Here is a 13,846-nt window from a genome sequence, read left to right as displayed (position 1 = left end):
AGGGAGATGAAGATAATGCTAAATTTGAGATTTACTTTTTGAGAAGTCTTTTGTTTAGAAGAGAGAGAGAGAGAGAGAAAGAGACTAAAAGAAAGAGAGAGAGAGAAAGAGAGAGAGAGAGAGAGAGAGAGAGAGAGAGAGAGAGAGAGAGAGAGAGAGAGAGAGAGCAAATAAGAGGAAGGAAGTAAGAGATCAGCACTCTGTAGACATCTCACCAGAAGACACCTTACCAGTCTTCAAGAACACGTGAAGAGGGAAAAAAGAGAGAGGGATAAAAAGCGTGACATTTTGTATCTTTGTAACTTTTCCTTTCAACTTTCCATGAGGACAATGAAAATCTCAATAAAGGATTATTTTTCAGAATTTCTCTTTGAATATGAGACTCCTCGTCAAGTTATAGTCAAGAACAGCAGAGTTGCAGTTGTTTGTAGAATCATCCAGCTGGGCGTTCTAGCCTACATCATTGGGTAAGAACTTTTATTTATTTTTTTAAAACTGAAATGTTGTGCATCTGAACTGAACATGCATGTATCAACAGTAAAAAATGTAGAGAATGTAAACAGAATAACAACTCATCATGGCTTATATCGAATGGAATGGTTAAGAGCTGTCACAATTTATAAATTCCTGATTTCAAAGAGAGGCAACTGCATTATTTAGTCTTTATACAAATCAATAGATGAATACTAATATAGCAATTAAACCATCAAACTATTATTGTTTCAGAAAGGACAGACATGATTCCCAAAAAAAGAGGGAAAGAATTGAAATTTTGTGTGCCAGTGTCTAGTTTCTAGTTTACAGAATTATTATTAATTACTATGAGTGCTTGGTTTACATATCATCCACATGATTTCCATTTTGTCATCTTTGATTAAATTGAAATGGTTTATATAACAACAATAACATAGCAACTGCACATCTCCATTTATAGAGCTAAACACTGGCCCTTAATATGTATTAGATAACAGTATGTGTCAGTGTAGTAAGAGACATGCATGTGATGCATCTGATGCTCAAGATATGAAAGTGACATATAGAACTGTTATAAAAGCAAATTTGTTTGACAGACAGAAAGAGCGATAATGAGGTGAAATGTCAGGTTATAGTCAAAGTTGGCTTTGACAGATGTTAACATTTACTACAATTACGTTCTTCTAAACTTGAGACATTTCCTCTGAAACCTGTGTTGTGTAATGTATTGAGCACCAGAAAGACGTTATGTGGATGGTATTTGTGTGCTCTATGCAAAATCTATTTGCGTTTTAACCAAACAAATATTATTAAAGTGTGTTTTGCATCCAAATCACTTTAAACTTACTGTATAGTTAGACGTGATTCTAATATGTATTTTAGAAATATCTTAAATGGAATCGTGTCTGGAATATTGTGTACAGTAGCTGTTGCCATATGAGGATACATCTACAAGGCGTTATATAACTGTGAAAAATGTTTACATGACAACTTACATGATTTACTACAGTAAATCATATAGTAGAGTTTAACAATAGCTAAATCTCCTTTATAGTCATACTGCAGAAAAAAATTGTGCTGCTCTCTAGCATCCAGTTCTCTTTGAAATTCCCTTTTGTTTACAGGGGTGTAAAGTAATGAATTATAAATACTCACGTTACTGTAATTAAGTAGTTTTTCTCAGGAATTGTACTTTTTTAAGTAGTTTTAAAATTGTATACTTTTACTTTTACTTGAGTACATTTTAAGTGCTGTAACTGTACTTATAATGCACTATTTTCTGACTGTCTGTGTATGCTTCTTCCCTGTCCTGATTTTATTTGTATCTATCAACATGATTGGCTAAGGAAAGAGTCTCGTGACTCCCATCAAAAAAATCACACGTAAAAAACTTGAACGGCAGCTGTAGATCTGTCGCCAACTATTATAGATGTGGAGAATGCCTCAAACACATTTTTAACACCTGAACATCACGGTCAAATATGAAAGGGTTTTTCACAAAGCCAACTATATGAATGTGCCATGTGTGTTTAACTTGCTCAAGCCAGATATCAGCATTAATCCTGCCTCTAATTTGAAAAAACATATTGAGGTAAATTTCACATTTCTGCTTACTAGATTCTGTGTGTCTATAATGTAGCCTGTAAATGTATTTATTGGGATTATTGGGTTGATGTGAGAGATTAAGGCAATGTTACCAATAGGGCTGGGCGATAAAACAATCTTGATGTTTTTTTTGGAAAAAAAGAAGAAGAGGTGTCCTCGATATAGATGATAAACTTTTGAGTAATTTTCTACACTTAGCCTATGTTCTACATCTAGGCCAGGGGTGTTCATTACATCGATCGCAATAGCAAGACAACAACTGGTTGGTTGATCTAGATATAATATAAAAGATGGACTGTTTGATTAACAGGCGGCTAATGTTTGTGCGCTAATGTGGGTACATGCCTAAATTGTCAAATACACTTCATAATTAAGCCAGTGCCCATCTTGGTGAGACATTAATGTAAATGCAATCGGTTTGGTCTAAAGTGAACTTAAACAGTGGAAGAAAAAGTTTATTTGCCAGACTTGTCAGACTTGAAGTGTACATGTAACCTAATTGAGCACTGTCTTGTAGGCTATGTCATATAAAGGCTATTAATCAAACAACAATAACAAGGAAACGAGAAAACGACTCACTACTTTTGGCTGAATAACTTGAGTAGCTTTAAAAGTATTAATGTAATAGAATAAAACAGTGACATTTTTAATAATAATATTTTTAATAATTTTGTTATTTTTTTAATTATACTGACCCCTGATGTAGCGATTGTGTTAATTTGAATAAAACATTACTAGGAAAGTAGAGATGATAAAATAATTTATAATTATGCTTAGCCTTTATCAAGTTTTGTCTAATGACTGATATAAAAGTATCAACATTTGCAGAGCAATACTTCAGGCAGAACATTCTCTTCACTTCATTGTGCATCATGCAATAGAATGAGAACACATCTATTGCTTGGCTTAAAAGTTACAAGAACTAAATGTGAAACATTGTATCTCAAAAGGAGGACAATGTGCCCCCCATGTGCTACTTGAAGAAATAGGTCACTCAAAAATGAAAATTCTCTGATCATTTACCCTCATGCCATCCCAGATGTGTATGACTTTCTTTCTTTAGCAGAACACAAAATAAGATTTTTAGAAGAAAATTTCAGCTCTGTAAATCCATAGAATACAAGCCAAAATGTTGATGCTTCAAAAAGCACATAAAGGCTGCACAAAAGTAATCCATATGACTCCAGTGATTTAATCCATGACTTTAGAAGTTATATGATAGGTGTGGGTGAGATAAAGATCAATATTTAAGTCTATTTGCTAGAAATTCTTCTCTCTGCCCAGTAGATGGCGATATGCATGAAGAATGTGAATCACCAAAATCAAAAGAATAAGAAAGTTAAAGTGTTCCTCACCCACGCTATCATATCTCTACCGAAGACATGGATTTAACCACTGGAGTCACATGGATTAGGCTACTTTAATGCTGACTTGATGTGATAAAAAATATTGGCACCCATTTACTTGCATTATATTGACCAAAAGAGCTGAGACATTCTTCTAATAATCTTAATTTGTGTTCTGCTGAAGAAAGTCATACACATCCAGGATGGCATAAGGATGATTAAATGATGAGAGAATTAAAATTTTTGTGTGAATTATTCATTTAAAGCCCAATGTGGCCCATGTACCAAACAACTGCTCTACTGCCTCTATTGTGCGGGACATAACACACCAAGTGACCTTGCTTTTTTAGTGTTTTTTTTTATTATTTGCATTCCTTGCATTGTTTTGAACATGTTTTATGTGCAACAATAACTCTCAGTCGGCATTAACGGAAATTTAAACCCTGCACATAAATTGATTTGAATGTAATTGTTTAATACATTATGATATTGAAAATAACTTTTTAATCTTTTCCTTTCTGTAATCATGTCACCCTTTTATTTATTTTTTATATCATGTAGTGTTTACAGTATCATAGATAAGTGATGTATTTTAAAAGTTGTCAAATGACTTTTCCTTAGTAACTCTAGAATCTAATTTGGCTGCAGAATGAAACCAAAATTGATCAAGTCAATAAAGATATAGATGTGATAAGTTGAAAAATCAAGGCAGCATGATATCTGAGTTATCTCAACAACTGTCTTAATAATTGACCTCAGTAGCATTGCTTTGTTTAGTCAATTTGAATTTGTTTGTTCTCTACATACAAAAAGCCTTGTTGAGTGAACTACTGTACATATTTTTTGTTCAGTCAACTATCAATTCACAATACAAGAACCTTCATTTTGTCACCATTTTGATCTTATATATGGTTTTAAATGACTTTTACATGAATTTAACTGCACTTTTCACCTCTGAAGAAAGGCATGTCTTGCAAGGCAAAACAGAACATTAATTTATTCATAGACACACAATATACCTTAACCCTTAAACACAAACCTCAATAATGGTGACAATCAACAAACCTCATTAAGTTAAAAGATGAGTTCTAACATCACCACACAGCAACAACTGGCCATAGTGGCAACAACAAACAACAGTAACAGCATAAATACAGTCAGAAAACAGTCAATAACAGTGAGTGCATAATTTTTTCGTTGCAATGAATTGATGGGAAATCCCAAATCAGCAACTTTGTTCAATATGAAATTGTTCATTTAGACAATTTTTGTTCATAGTTGGGGCAACCTTTGGGGGAATATTTTTGGTTTAACATGTGTTTTTATGTAGATGCAAAGCAATTCAAATTTCGTAGTATCTGTGCCTAAAAAATAAAATAAAATAACAACATAAAATGGCATTACAGTTTATTTTTGCTAGCCTGGTCAGTCTGGAGCAGTTTCTCATCTGTAAGTGTGTAAGATGATAAGCTCGAGAGCTTTAAAAGGAAGAGAGAAATTTGGGGTTCTTTTTAGAGGGCATGAGGCCAAAGCCTTTGCTTCATCCTGCTTTTTCTATAGCACAAAATTCAACTGTGTAATCACCCTCACACAAACTAAAACACAAAAATATAAGAAATAGCCTTGTGACATCAACACACTTTCCAGCTGTTGTGCAAAAAGTAGTTTAAAAGAGCACATCAAACCAAATTAAATAGTTTAAATATGAAATAGTCCTCAAAACATATCCAGAATTAAATCTTTAGTTCTCTTAAAACAGTTCCTCAGCTTGATTTTAGCAGATCAATAAGGTTAATGGATTGTTTCTTACTTTTGTTAGGTGGGTGTTTATATATGAGAAAGGTTACCAGACTATGGATACCGCCATAGGCTCTGTCCTCACCAAGATGAAGGGACTGGCCTACACAAATATCACTGGAAAAGAGAGAATATGGGATGTAGCTGATTATGTTTTTCCTGAACAGGTGGGTTTTTGTTTTCTAATTTTTGACTTTTAAACATCAATGTTGGCTCAGAAACATATATGTTAGAACAGTTGCACTGAATGAGTAATTGCCCATCCAGTAAATATCACACTTGCTTCCAGAGTTTAAAATGTTAATATTATAGGCATCATGGTGGCTCTGGTTCTGGGTCCAATCACAGATAACAGTGCTCAAATTCTCAAGGCAAGTAAACATCTGTATTTAGGTGATTTACTACTTGGAAAAGAAACCATTACATTTTCAAATGAAGATATTCTTACATCGATCAATATACAAGCAAAATTACACCATATAGTAATTGTTTAAATACAGTAATTGGAAGTGTTTTACTTTATGCCAATGGCATTTTCATGGTTTTTCTTTTTTCCAAGAGAGCACACAGAGTCATAAGACAGTGACAGACTGTTGACAGAGAAGTAAACACGTCACTACTGTACAATCAAAGGAGTGGCCATGAGAGTTTCACATTAATATCAAATATTATCATGCCTACAAAACAAACAATTAAAAATCCTTCAATGTGATAACAAATACTTTCTCTAAACTGAAAACATCATGTATATGTTTTTGGCTTTTGGTTTAATGACAGCACTGAACTGACATAGATTACACAAGTTTGTTAAAAACCTGATGATCTACGTTATACCAGCATGATTTTAGTTTGGTACAAAGAAACATCTTTAATGGTGGTTTAATGGAAGCAAAGAAATATGTTGTAGAAAGAAGGTGGTTTAATGGAAGCAAGGAAATCAGAAGCTAACATGGTCAATGTCACAAATTACAATTTTCTTCAATCTAGAAATAGGGGGAAATCTGAAATAGTTCTTATTTCACATCATGACTTTAATTGATTTTACATTTTCAAAATTCTAAAATTATCTGTTTATTTTCAAGTTTGGATTACATTTTTAAAAACAGATTATAAATGTGGACTATATGAAAACATCGACAGTGAAAAAAATAAATAACTCTGGTTTTTACCTTAAGGATCTATTTAACTGAAATTACCTCTAAATTTAATTTAGCTAGTGTAACCTAATGGAGTCATATTGATTCATATATGTTAATTAATATTTTTGAATTCAAGAAAACCATTGAATTTAAATGTTAAAAGGTTACATTTTATTTTATTTATTTTTTGCATGTTGAAGCACTGCCCACAAGGCTATGACACTAGACAGGAAGACACTATTGATAAAGATCATAGTTGGTAGAGATCAGTGACACAAGAGATGGAGCATGAGATGGAGCATGAGATGGAGCATTTGAATACCGTTAAGGTTACAACACCACTTGTACTTTATGTACAAGTAATGTGCACTTAGATAATAACCCATGCCCCAGAGTCTTTTACTCACTCGATGTTGTGTCGAATGTAGTGACACAAAGGGTCTTTCATGAGAGCCTCACGTACCTCTGAACTTGAGATAAGGCCAATGAGAAATTGGCAGACAGAATTCGCATGTCCCGCCCCCGGACATACGTGTATAAAGGGAAGCGGCCGTTCGTCTGTCAGTCCGATTTTTTCTTCGGAGCCGAGCGGTTGTGCAGCAGCAAACTTAGTCTCACTACTGTTCCACTCACCTCTATCAGAGCATTGCTGTTGACTTTAATTGATTTAACATTTGTGTTAAATGGTTCCTCGGGTCAAGGCACCGCTCATAGACATCCCACCCCTCCCGGAAGTGCACGACGAGCTGAGGAGGTAGTGAAGGGCACATTTTACTACCCAGATTCGACCTCCTCACTCGTCCGCTCTCACTACCCTTGACGGTGGGGCGGCCCACGGGTACATGGAGGTTCCCCAGGTGGATAGGGCAGTTGAGTTCCACCTGTGCCCCAAGAACGGCGCCACCTGGATCGTTCGGTACTCCCCTCCAAGGCCTGTAGGATGAAGTCGTCACTGACTTCTAAAGCCTACAGCGCCTCTGGACAGGCTGCCTCCGCCCTGCATGGCATGGCTCTCCAGCAAGTCCACCAAGCCAAGGCACTTAAAGTCCTGCACTTGGGTAGTCCTGACCCCGATGTGCTGCATTAACTGCGCTCTGCCACCGACCTCGTTCTCAGAGCCACGAAGGTCACAGCGCGGGCACTCAGGCAGGCGATGGCCACACTCGTGGACCAGGAACGTCACCGATGGCTGAACATGGTCGAGATGTGCGACGTTGACAAGGCTCGCTTTCTCAATGCACCAGTCTCCAAGCTTGGCCTCTTCGGCGACACCGTCGATGACTTGGCCCAGCAGTCTTCGGTGGTAAGGAGGCAGGTGGAAGTGATCTCGCACATCATGCCGCGGTGCCACCCCAGAACGGTCCACGCCCGTCTGCATGCTGAGGGTGTCCCCCTGCGTCCAAGCAACAGGCAGCTCTGCCTCAACCAGGGCCCTAAGCCTCAGCATCGAGTACCCCACAGGCGGCGCATGCCCCCGGTCTCCAGGACTTCCTCTAGGACCCGGAAGGCTCCTAAGCACTCCTGAGACAGAAGACCCAGGGAGTCAGACATTCGCTCCGGAGCTGGTACCAAGACCACTCCATCCCCCGGTGGAGGGCCGGCAGGAAAATCCTTGTTTTCCCACATTGTTAATAAAAGACAATGTGGGATTTCCCCACTTCCTGGGTCATCCAGCCAGTGCCAGCAGTTCTCACTGAACCCCATCATCAAAAACCACAGTCCCGGCTCCCCGGACGCAGTTACTTTACCTCCGGACCCATGACTGCCCATCCCCGGCAGGCCGGCGCTAATGAGTTCCAAGGACGTCTTCACAGGACCTCCTCGTCAGTCTCTAACCCGCCCCCTGCCAGGTGCGCGGAGCAAGGTAAATGCTTTGAGTCTTTTGTCAGCACCCAAGCAACGGGACGTGCTTTTGACTCCCGACATATTATTACCTGCAACGCCCACTGCGAAGCCCCACCCGAAACATCAAAAACGATCATACCCTTAGTGACCTTCGCATGGAGCTTGGACACATGGCTTTCGCTGTCCAACCCGTCGCGCTGGTTCACCAGGACCATCTGACTCGATCAGAACATCTGATTAAATTCGCCAGGCTCCCGCCTTGTTTCAGCGGTATTCGCTCCACTTCGATGCGCGGTGAAAACGCCAGCAACTTACGGGCAGAGATTACAACTCTGCTACTCAAGGACGCGATAGAGCCTGTCCCTACAGTCGAGATGAAGAAGGGTCTCTACAGACATTACTTCATCATACCCAAAAAAGGCTGTGGGTTGTGGTTCTCAACCTGGCTTTACACAAACTCCCGTTCAATATGTTCACGCAGAAACAGATTTTAAACTGCGTTCGGCAACAGATTGGTTTGCAGCATTAGACCTGAAGGACGCGTACTTCCACATCTCCTTTCTGCCTTGACATCGACCCTTCCTACGGTTCGCATTTGATGACCAGGCATTTCTGTACAAGGTACTCCCCTTCAGTCTGTCCCTGTCCCCTTGCGTCTTCACCAAGGGCGCAGAGGCAGCCCTTGCCCCGCTACAGGAAGTAGGCATCCGCATACTCAATTACCTCAACGAATGGCTCATTCTCGAGAGTTACTATGCGCTCACAGGGACCAGGTGCTCAGGCACCTCAGCTGTCTAGGGATTCAGGTCAACTGGGAAAAGAGCAAGCTCTCCCCGGATCAGAGCATCTCTTTTCTCGGCATGAAGTTAGACTGAGTCTCAATGACAGCGCGCCTCACGAACGAGCACACGCAGTCGGTGCTAAGGTGCCTTGCTCTCTTCGAGCCCGGCACAGCGGTTCCTCTAAAACAGTTCCAGAGTTTCCTGGGGCATATGGCATCCTCGGCCATGGTCGCGTGGCACGGGTTGATGCATATGATACCGCTTCAGCACTGGCTTCAGACTCTAGTCCTGAGATGGGCATTGCGCCGCAGCACATACCATGTGTTAATTACCCCTTCCTGCCATCAGACTTTCAACCCTTGGACAGACCTCTGTTTTCTGTGGACTGGAATCCCCATACAGCAGGTGTCCAGACGTGTCATGGTCACCACAGACGCCTCTCAACTGTGTTGGGGCGGCGTGTGCAATCCCACTGGCTCCTGGAAAGTGCCCCGACTGTGTTGGCACATCAACTGCCTAGAGTTGCTGGCGGTATTCCTTGCCCCTCTGAGATTTCTCCCACAGATTCGGGGTAAGCATGTCTTGATCCATTCAGACTGCATCGTGACGGTAGCATACTTAAATCACCAAGGTGGCGTGTGCTCTCCTCATATCTCACAAACCGCACGCCATCTCCTCCTTGAGCGAGGGATGGTGGAAAGATAACGTTGTCTCCAAACTGAGGCTGCCCGCTGGGTCGTCGACGGCATTTCCTTGGCCTTCCAGACTCAGGCCGTGCCCGCCCACTTGTGGGTTCGAGCATACTCGACGAGAAGTGGGGCATATTCGTGGGCAAAAGCCAACAGTACCTCCCTAAGCAGACATCTGCAGAGCAGTGGGCTGGGCAACACCCAACACCTTTGCGATTTTCTACAATCTCAGGGTTGAGTCGGTCTCGTCCCATGTTTGTCAGGTCCGAGCCAGTAGAACTCGGTAATACGGAACAACCAACCAAGTGTTCCACTTGCACCTAGCGCCCTTCACCAAGTTGATCCAGTGGGCTTTCTCTCCCAGGTCAGCCACTAAGCTCTCGCTTCCTGGATGCTCTTCCTCCCTAGCCTTCTGGCCTGCGAATTTAGCAACCAGACCCACTACGAGCCGCAAGTGCTCTGTACTGGAGAAGGGCTCCACAGGCTTAATTCCCTCTTCAATCAGGCAAATTCTGTCTGGCAATTTCTCATTGGCCTTTTCGGTCCAATTACGTGAGGTACTTGAGGCTCTCAAGAAAGACCCCTTGTGTCACTACATTCGACACAACATCTCCTCCACCATGACATTTTTTACTTTAACTATTTTAAGCAGTGTCAGACAGAATCAGCAAAAGACTATTCTTTACATAGCACCTCACAAATACGGGAACATTACTCACAGCAGATGATTTAATGTCCGACAGTGATAGTCTTTTGATGTATTGTTGATGCAGCGGTTTAATGGACTAAACCTAAAGCATTAAAGAGATTAAACTTCTGGCAGAAGGTTTTACTGTGCTGACTGTTAATTTGATTCTAAACAGGCACCACATGAAACTTTCAGATGTAAAAGTAAAAGTGAAAGTGGAGATTCAGAGTAAAAAAGGACTTAAAGTTGAAGTCAGAAGTTTACATACACTTAGGTTGAAGTTATTAAAACTCATTTTTTAACCACTCCACAGATTTAATATTAGCAAACTATAGTTTTGGCAAGTCGTTTAAGATATCTACTTTGTGCATGACATGAGTAATTTTCCAACAGTTGTTTACAGACAGATTGTTTCACTTTTAATTGACAATATCACAATTCCAGTGAGTCAGCAGTTTACACGCACTAAGTTAACTGTGCCTTTAAGCAGCTTGGAAAATTCCAGAAAATTATGTCAAGCCTTTAGATAATTAGCCAATTAGCTTCTCATAGGAGGTTTACTGAATTGGAGGTGTACCTGTGGATATATTTTAAGGCCTACCTTCAAACTCAGTGCCTCTTTGATTGACATCATGGGAAAATGGGAAAAAGACCACAAATTGTGGACATCCACAAGTCTGGTTCATCCTTGGAAGCAATTTCCAATTTTCTGAAGGTACCACATTCATTTGTACAAACAATAGTACATAGTATAAACACCATGGTACCACGCAGCCATCATACCACTAAGGAAGGAGACGCATTCTGTCTCCTAGAGATGAGCGTAGTTTAGTACGAAAAGAGCAAATCAACCTCAGAACAACAGCAAAGGACCTTGTGAAGATGCTGGAGGAAACCGGTAGACAATCATCTATATCCACAGTAAAACCAGTCCTATGTTGACAAAACCCGAAAGGCTGCTCAGCATGGAAGAAGCCACTGGTCCAAAACCTCCATAAAAAGTTTGCAAGTGCACATAGGGACAAAGATCTTACTTTTTGGAGAAATGTCCTCTGGTCTGATGAAACAAAAATGTAACTGTTTGTCATAATGACCATTATTATGTTTGGAGGAAAAAGGGTGAGGCTTGCAAGCCAAAGAACACCATCCCAACTGTGAAGAATGGCGGTGGCAGCATCATGTTGTGGGGGTGCTTTGTTGCAGGAGCGACTGATGCACTTCACAAAATCGATGGCATCATGAGGAAAATGTTGTTGATATATTGAAGCATCATCTCAAGACATCAGCCAGGAAGTTAAAGCTTGGTTGCAAATGGGTCATCCAAATGGACAATGACACCAAGCACACCTCCAAATTTGTGGCAAAATGGCTTATATTCAAATTCAAAGTATTGGAATGGCCATCATAATGCCCTCACCTCAATCCGATAGAACATTTGTGGGCAGAAATGAAAAAGAGTGTGTGAACAAGGAGGCCTAAAAACTTGACTTAGTTACACCAGTTCTGTCTGGTAGAATGGGCCAAAGTTCCAGCAACTTATTGTGAGAAGCTTGAGAAAAGCAACCCAAAAAATTGAACTACAAAGTTAAACAATTTAAAGACAATGCTACCAAATATTAACAAATTGTATGTAAACTTCTGACCCACTGGGACTGTGAATATAATGAAAGAAATAAAATCTGAATTAAATCATTCTTTCTACTACTAGTCTTACATTTCACATACTTAAAATAAAGTAGTGATCCTAACTGACCAAAGATAGGGAATGTTTTCAATGATTAAATGTCAGGAATTGTGAAAAACTGAGATTAAATATATTTTGCTAAGGTGTATGTAAACTTCTAACTTCATGTATCTGTTTCTCACCAACACCTATTACAGTACAGGTGCTGGTCATATAATTAGAATATCATCAAAAAGTTTATTTATTTCAGTAATTCCATTCAAAAAGTGAAACTTGGATAATGTATACATTCATTCCACACAGACTGATATATTTCAAGTGTTCATTCCTTTTAATTTTGATGATTATAACTGACAACTAATGAAAAACCCCAAAATCAGTATCTCTGAAAATTAGAATATTGTGAAAAGGTTCAATATTGAAGACACCGGGTGCCACAATCTAATCAGCTAATTAACTCAAAACACCTGCAAAGGCCTTTAAATGGTCTCTCAGTCTAGTTCTGTAGGCTACACAATCATGGGGAAGACTGCTGACTTGACAGCTGTCCAAAAGATGACCATTGATACCTTGCACAAGGAGGGTAAGACACAAAAGGTCATTGCTAAAGAGGCTGGCTGTTCACAGAGCTCTGTGTCCAAGCACATTAATAGAGAGGCGAAGGGAAGGAAAAGACGCGGTAGAAAAAAATTGTACAAGCAATAGGGATAACCGCACCCTGGAAAGGATTGTGAAACAAAACCCATTCAAAAATGTGGGGGAGATTCACAAAGAGTGGACTGCAGCTGGAGTCAGTGCGTCAGGAACCACCACGCACAGACGTATGCAAGACATGGATTTCATCTGTCTCATTCCTTGTTGCAAGCTACTCTTGAACAAGACACCGCGTCAGAAGCGTCTCTCCTGGGCTAAAGACAAAAAGGAATGGACTGCTGCTGAGTGGTCCAAAGTTATGTTCTCTGATGAAAGTAAATTTTTGCATTTCCTTTGGAAATCAAGGTCCCAGAGTCTGGAGGAAGAGAGGAGAGGCACACAATCCAAGATGCTTGAAGTCCAGTGTAATGTTTCCACAGTCAGTGATGGTTTGGGGTGCCATGTCATCTGCTGGTGTTGGTCCACTGTGTTTTCTGAGGTCCAAGATCAACGCAGCCGTCTACCAGGAAGTTTTAGAGCACTTCATGCTTCCTGCTGCTGACCAACTTTATGGAGATGCAGATTTCATTTTCCAACAGGACTTGGCACCTGCACACAGTGCCAAAGCTACCAGTACCTGGTTTAAGGACCATGGTATCCCTGTTCTTAATTGGCCAGCAAACTCGCCTGACCTTAACCCTATAGTAAATATATGGGGTATTGTGAAGAGGAAGATGCGATACACCAGACCCAACAATGCAGAAGAGCTGAAGGCCACTATCAGAGCAACCTGGGCTCTCATAACACCCGAGCAGTGCCACAGACTGATCGACTCCATGCCATGCTGCATTGCTGCAGTAATTCAGGCAAAAGGAGCCCCAACTAAGTATTGAGTGCTGTACATGCTCATACTTTTCATGTTCATACTTTTCAGTTGGCCAACATTTCTAAAAATACTTTTTTTTTTTTTTTTTTTATTGGTCTTAAGTAATATTCTAATTTTCGGAGATACTGAATTTGGGATGTGCATTAGTTGTCAGTTTTAATCATCACAATTAAATGAAATAAACATTTGAAATATATCAGTCTGTGTGTAATGAAAGAATATAATGTCCAAGTTTCACATTTTGAATGGAATTACTGAAATAAATCAACTTTTGATGA

At 40.0% G+C, this 13,846-nt stretch overlaps 1 protein-coding gene across 3 annotated transcripts in view; it reads left to right on the top strand.

Moving 5' to 3' along the window:
• Positions 1 to 232: 232 nt before the first annotated feature.
• The window catches only part of LOC127634192 (P2X purinoceptor 1-like), a 39,805-nt gene continuing 26,191 nt past the window's right edge, over positions 233 to 13,846 (top strand). For all 3 annotated transcript variants that reach the window (XM_052113643.1, XM_052113653.1, XM_052113635.1), the window contains exons 1-2: positions 233 to 467; positions 5,245 to 5,389. In XM_052113643.1, coding sequence (XP_051969603.1) covers positions 322 to 467; positions 5,245 to 5,389 — 291 coding nt within the window. In that variant the 5' untranslated portion in view covers positions 233 to 321. The remainder of the gene's footprint in view (positions 468 to 5,244; positions 5,390 to 13,846) is intronic.

This window comes from Xyrauchen texanus, chromosome 4, assembly GCF_025860055.1.
Source record: "Xyrauchen texanus isolate HMW12.3.18 chromosome 4, RBS_HiC_50CHRs, whole genome shotgun sequence".
In the NCBI taxonomy this organism is placed as follows: domain Eukaryota; kingdom Metazoa; phylum Chordata; class Actinopteri; order Cypriniformes; family Catostomidae; genus Xyrauchen; species Xyrauchen texanus.
The sequence above is the reverse complement of the archived record's forward strand: the minus strand, read 5'-3'. Positions and strand labels throughout refer to the sequence as shown.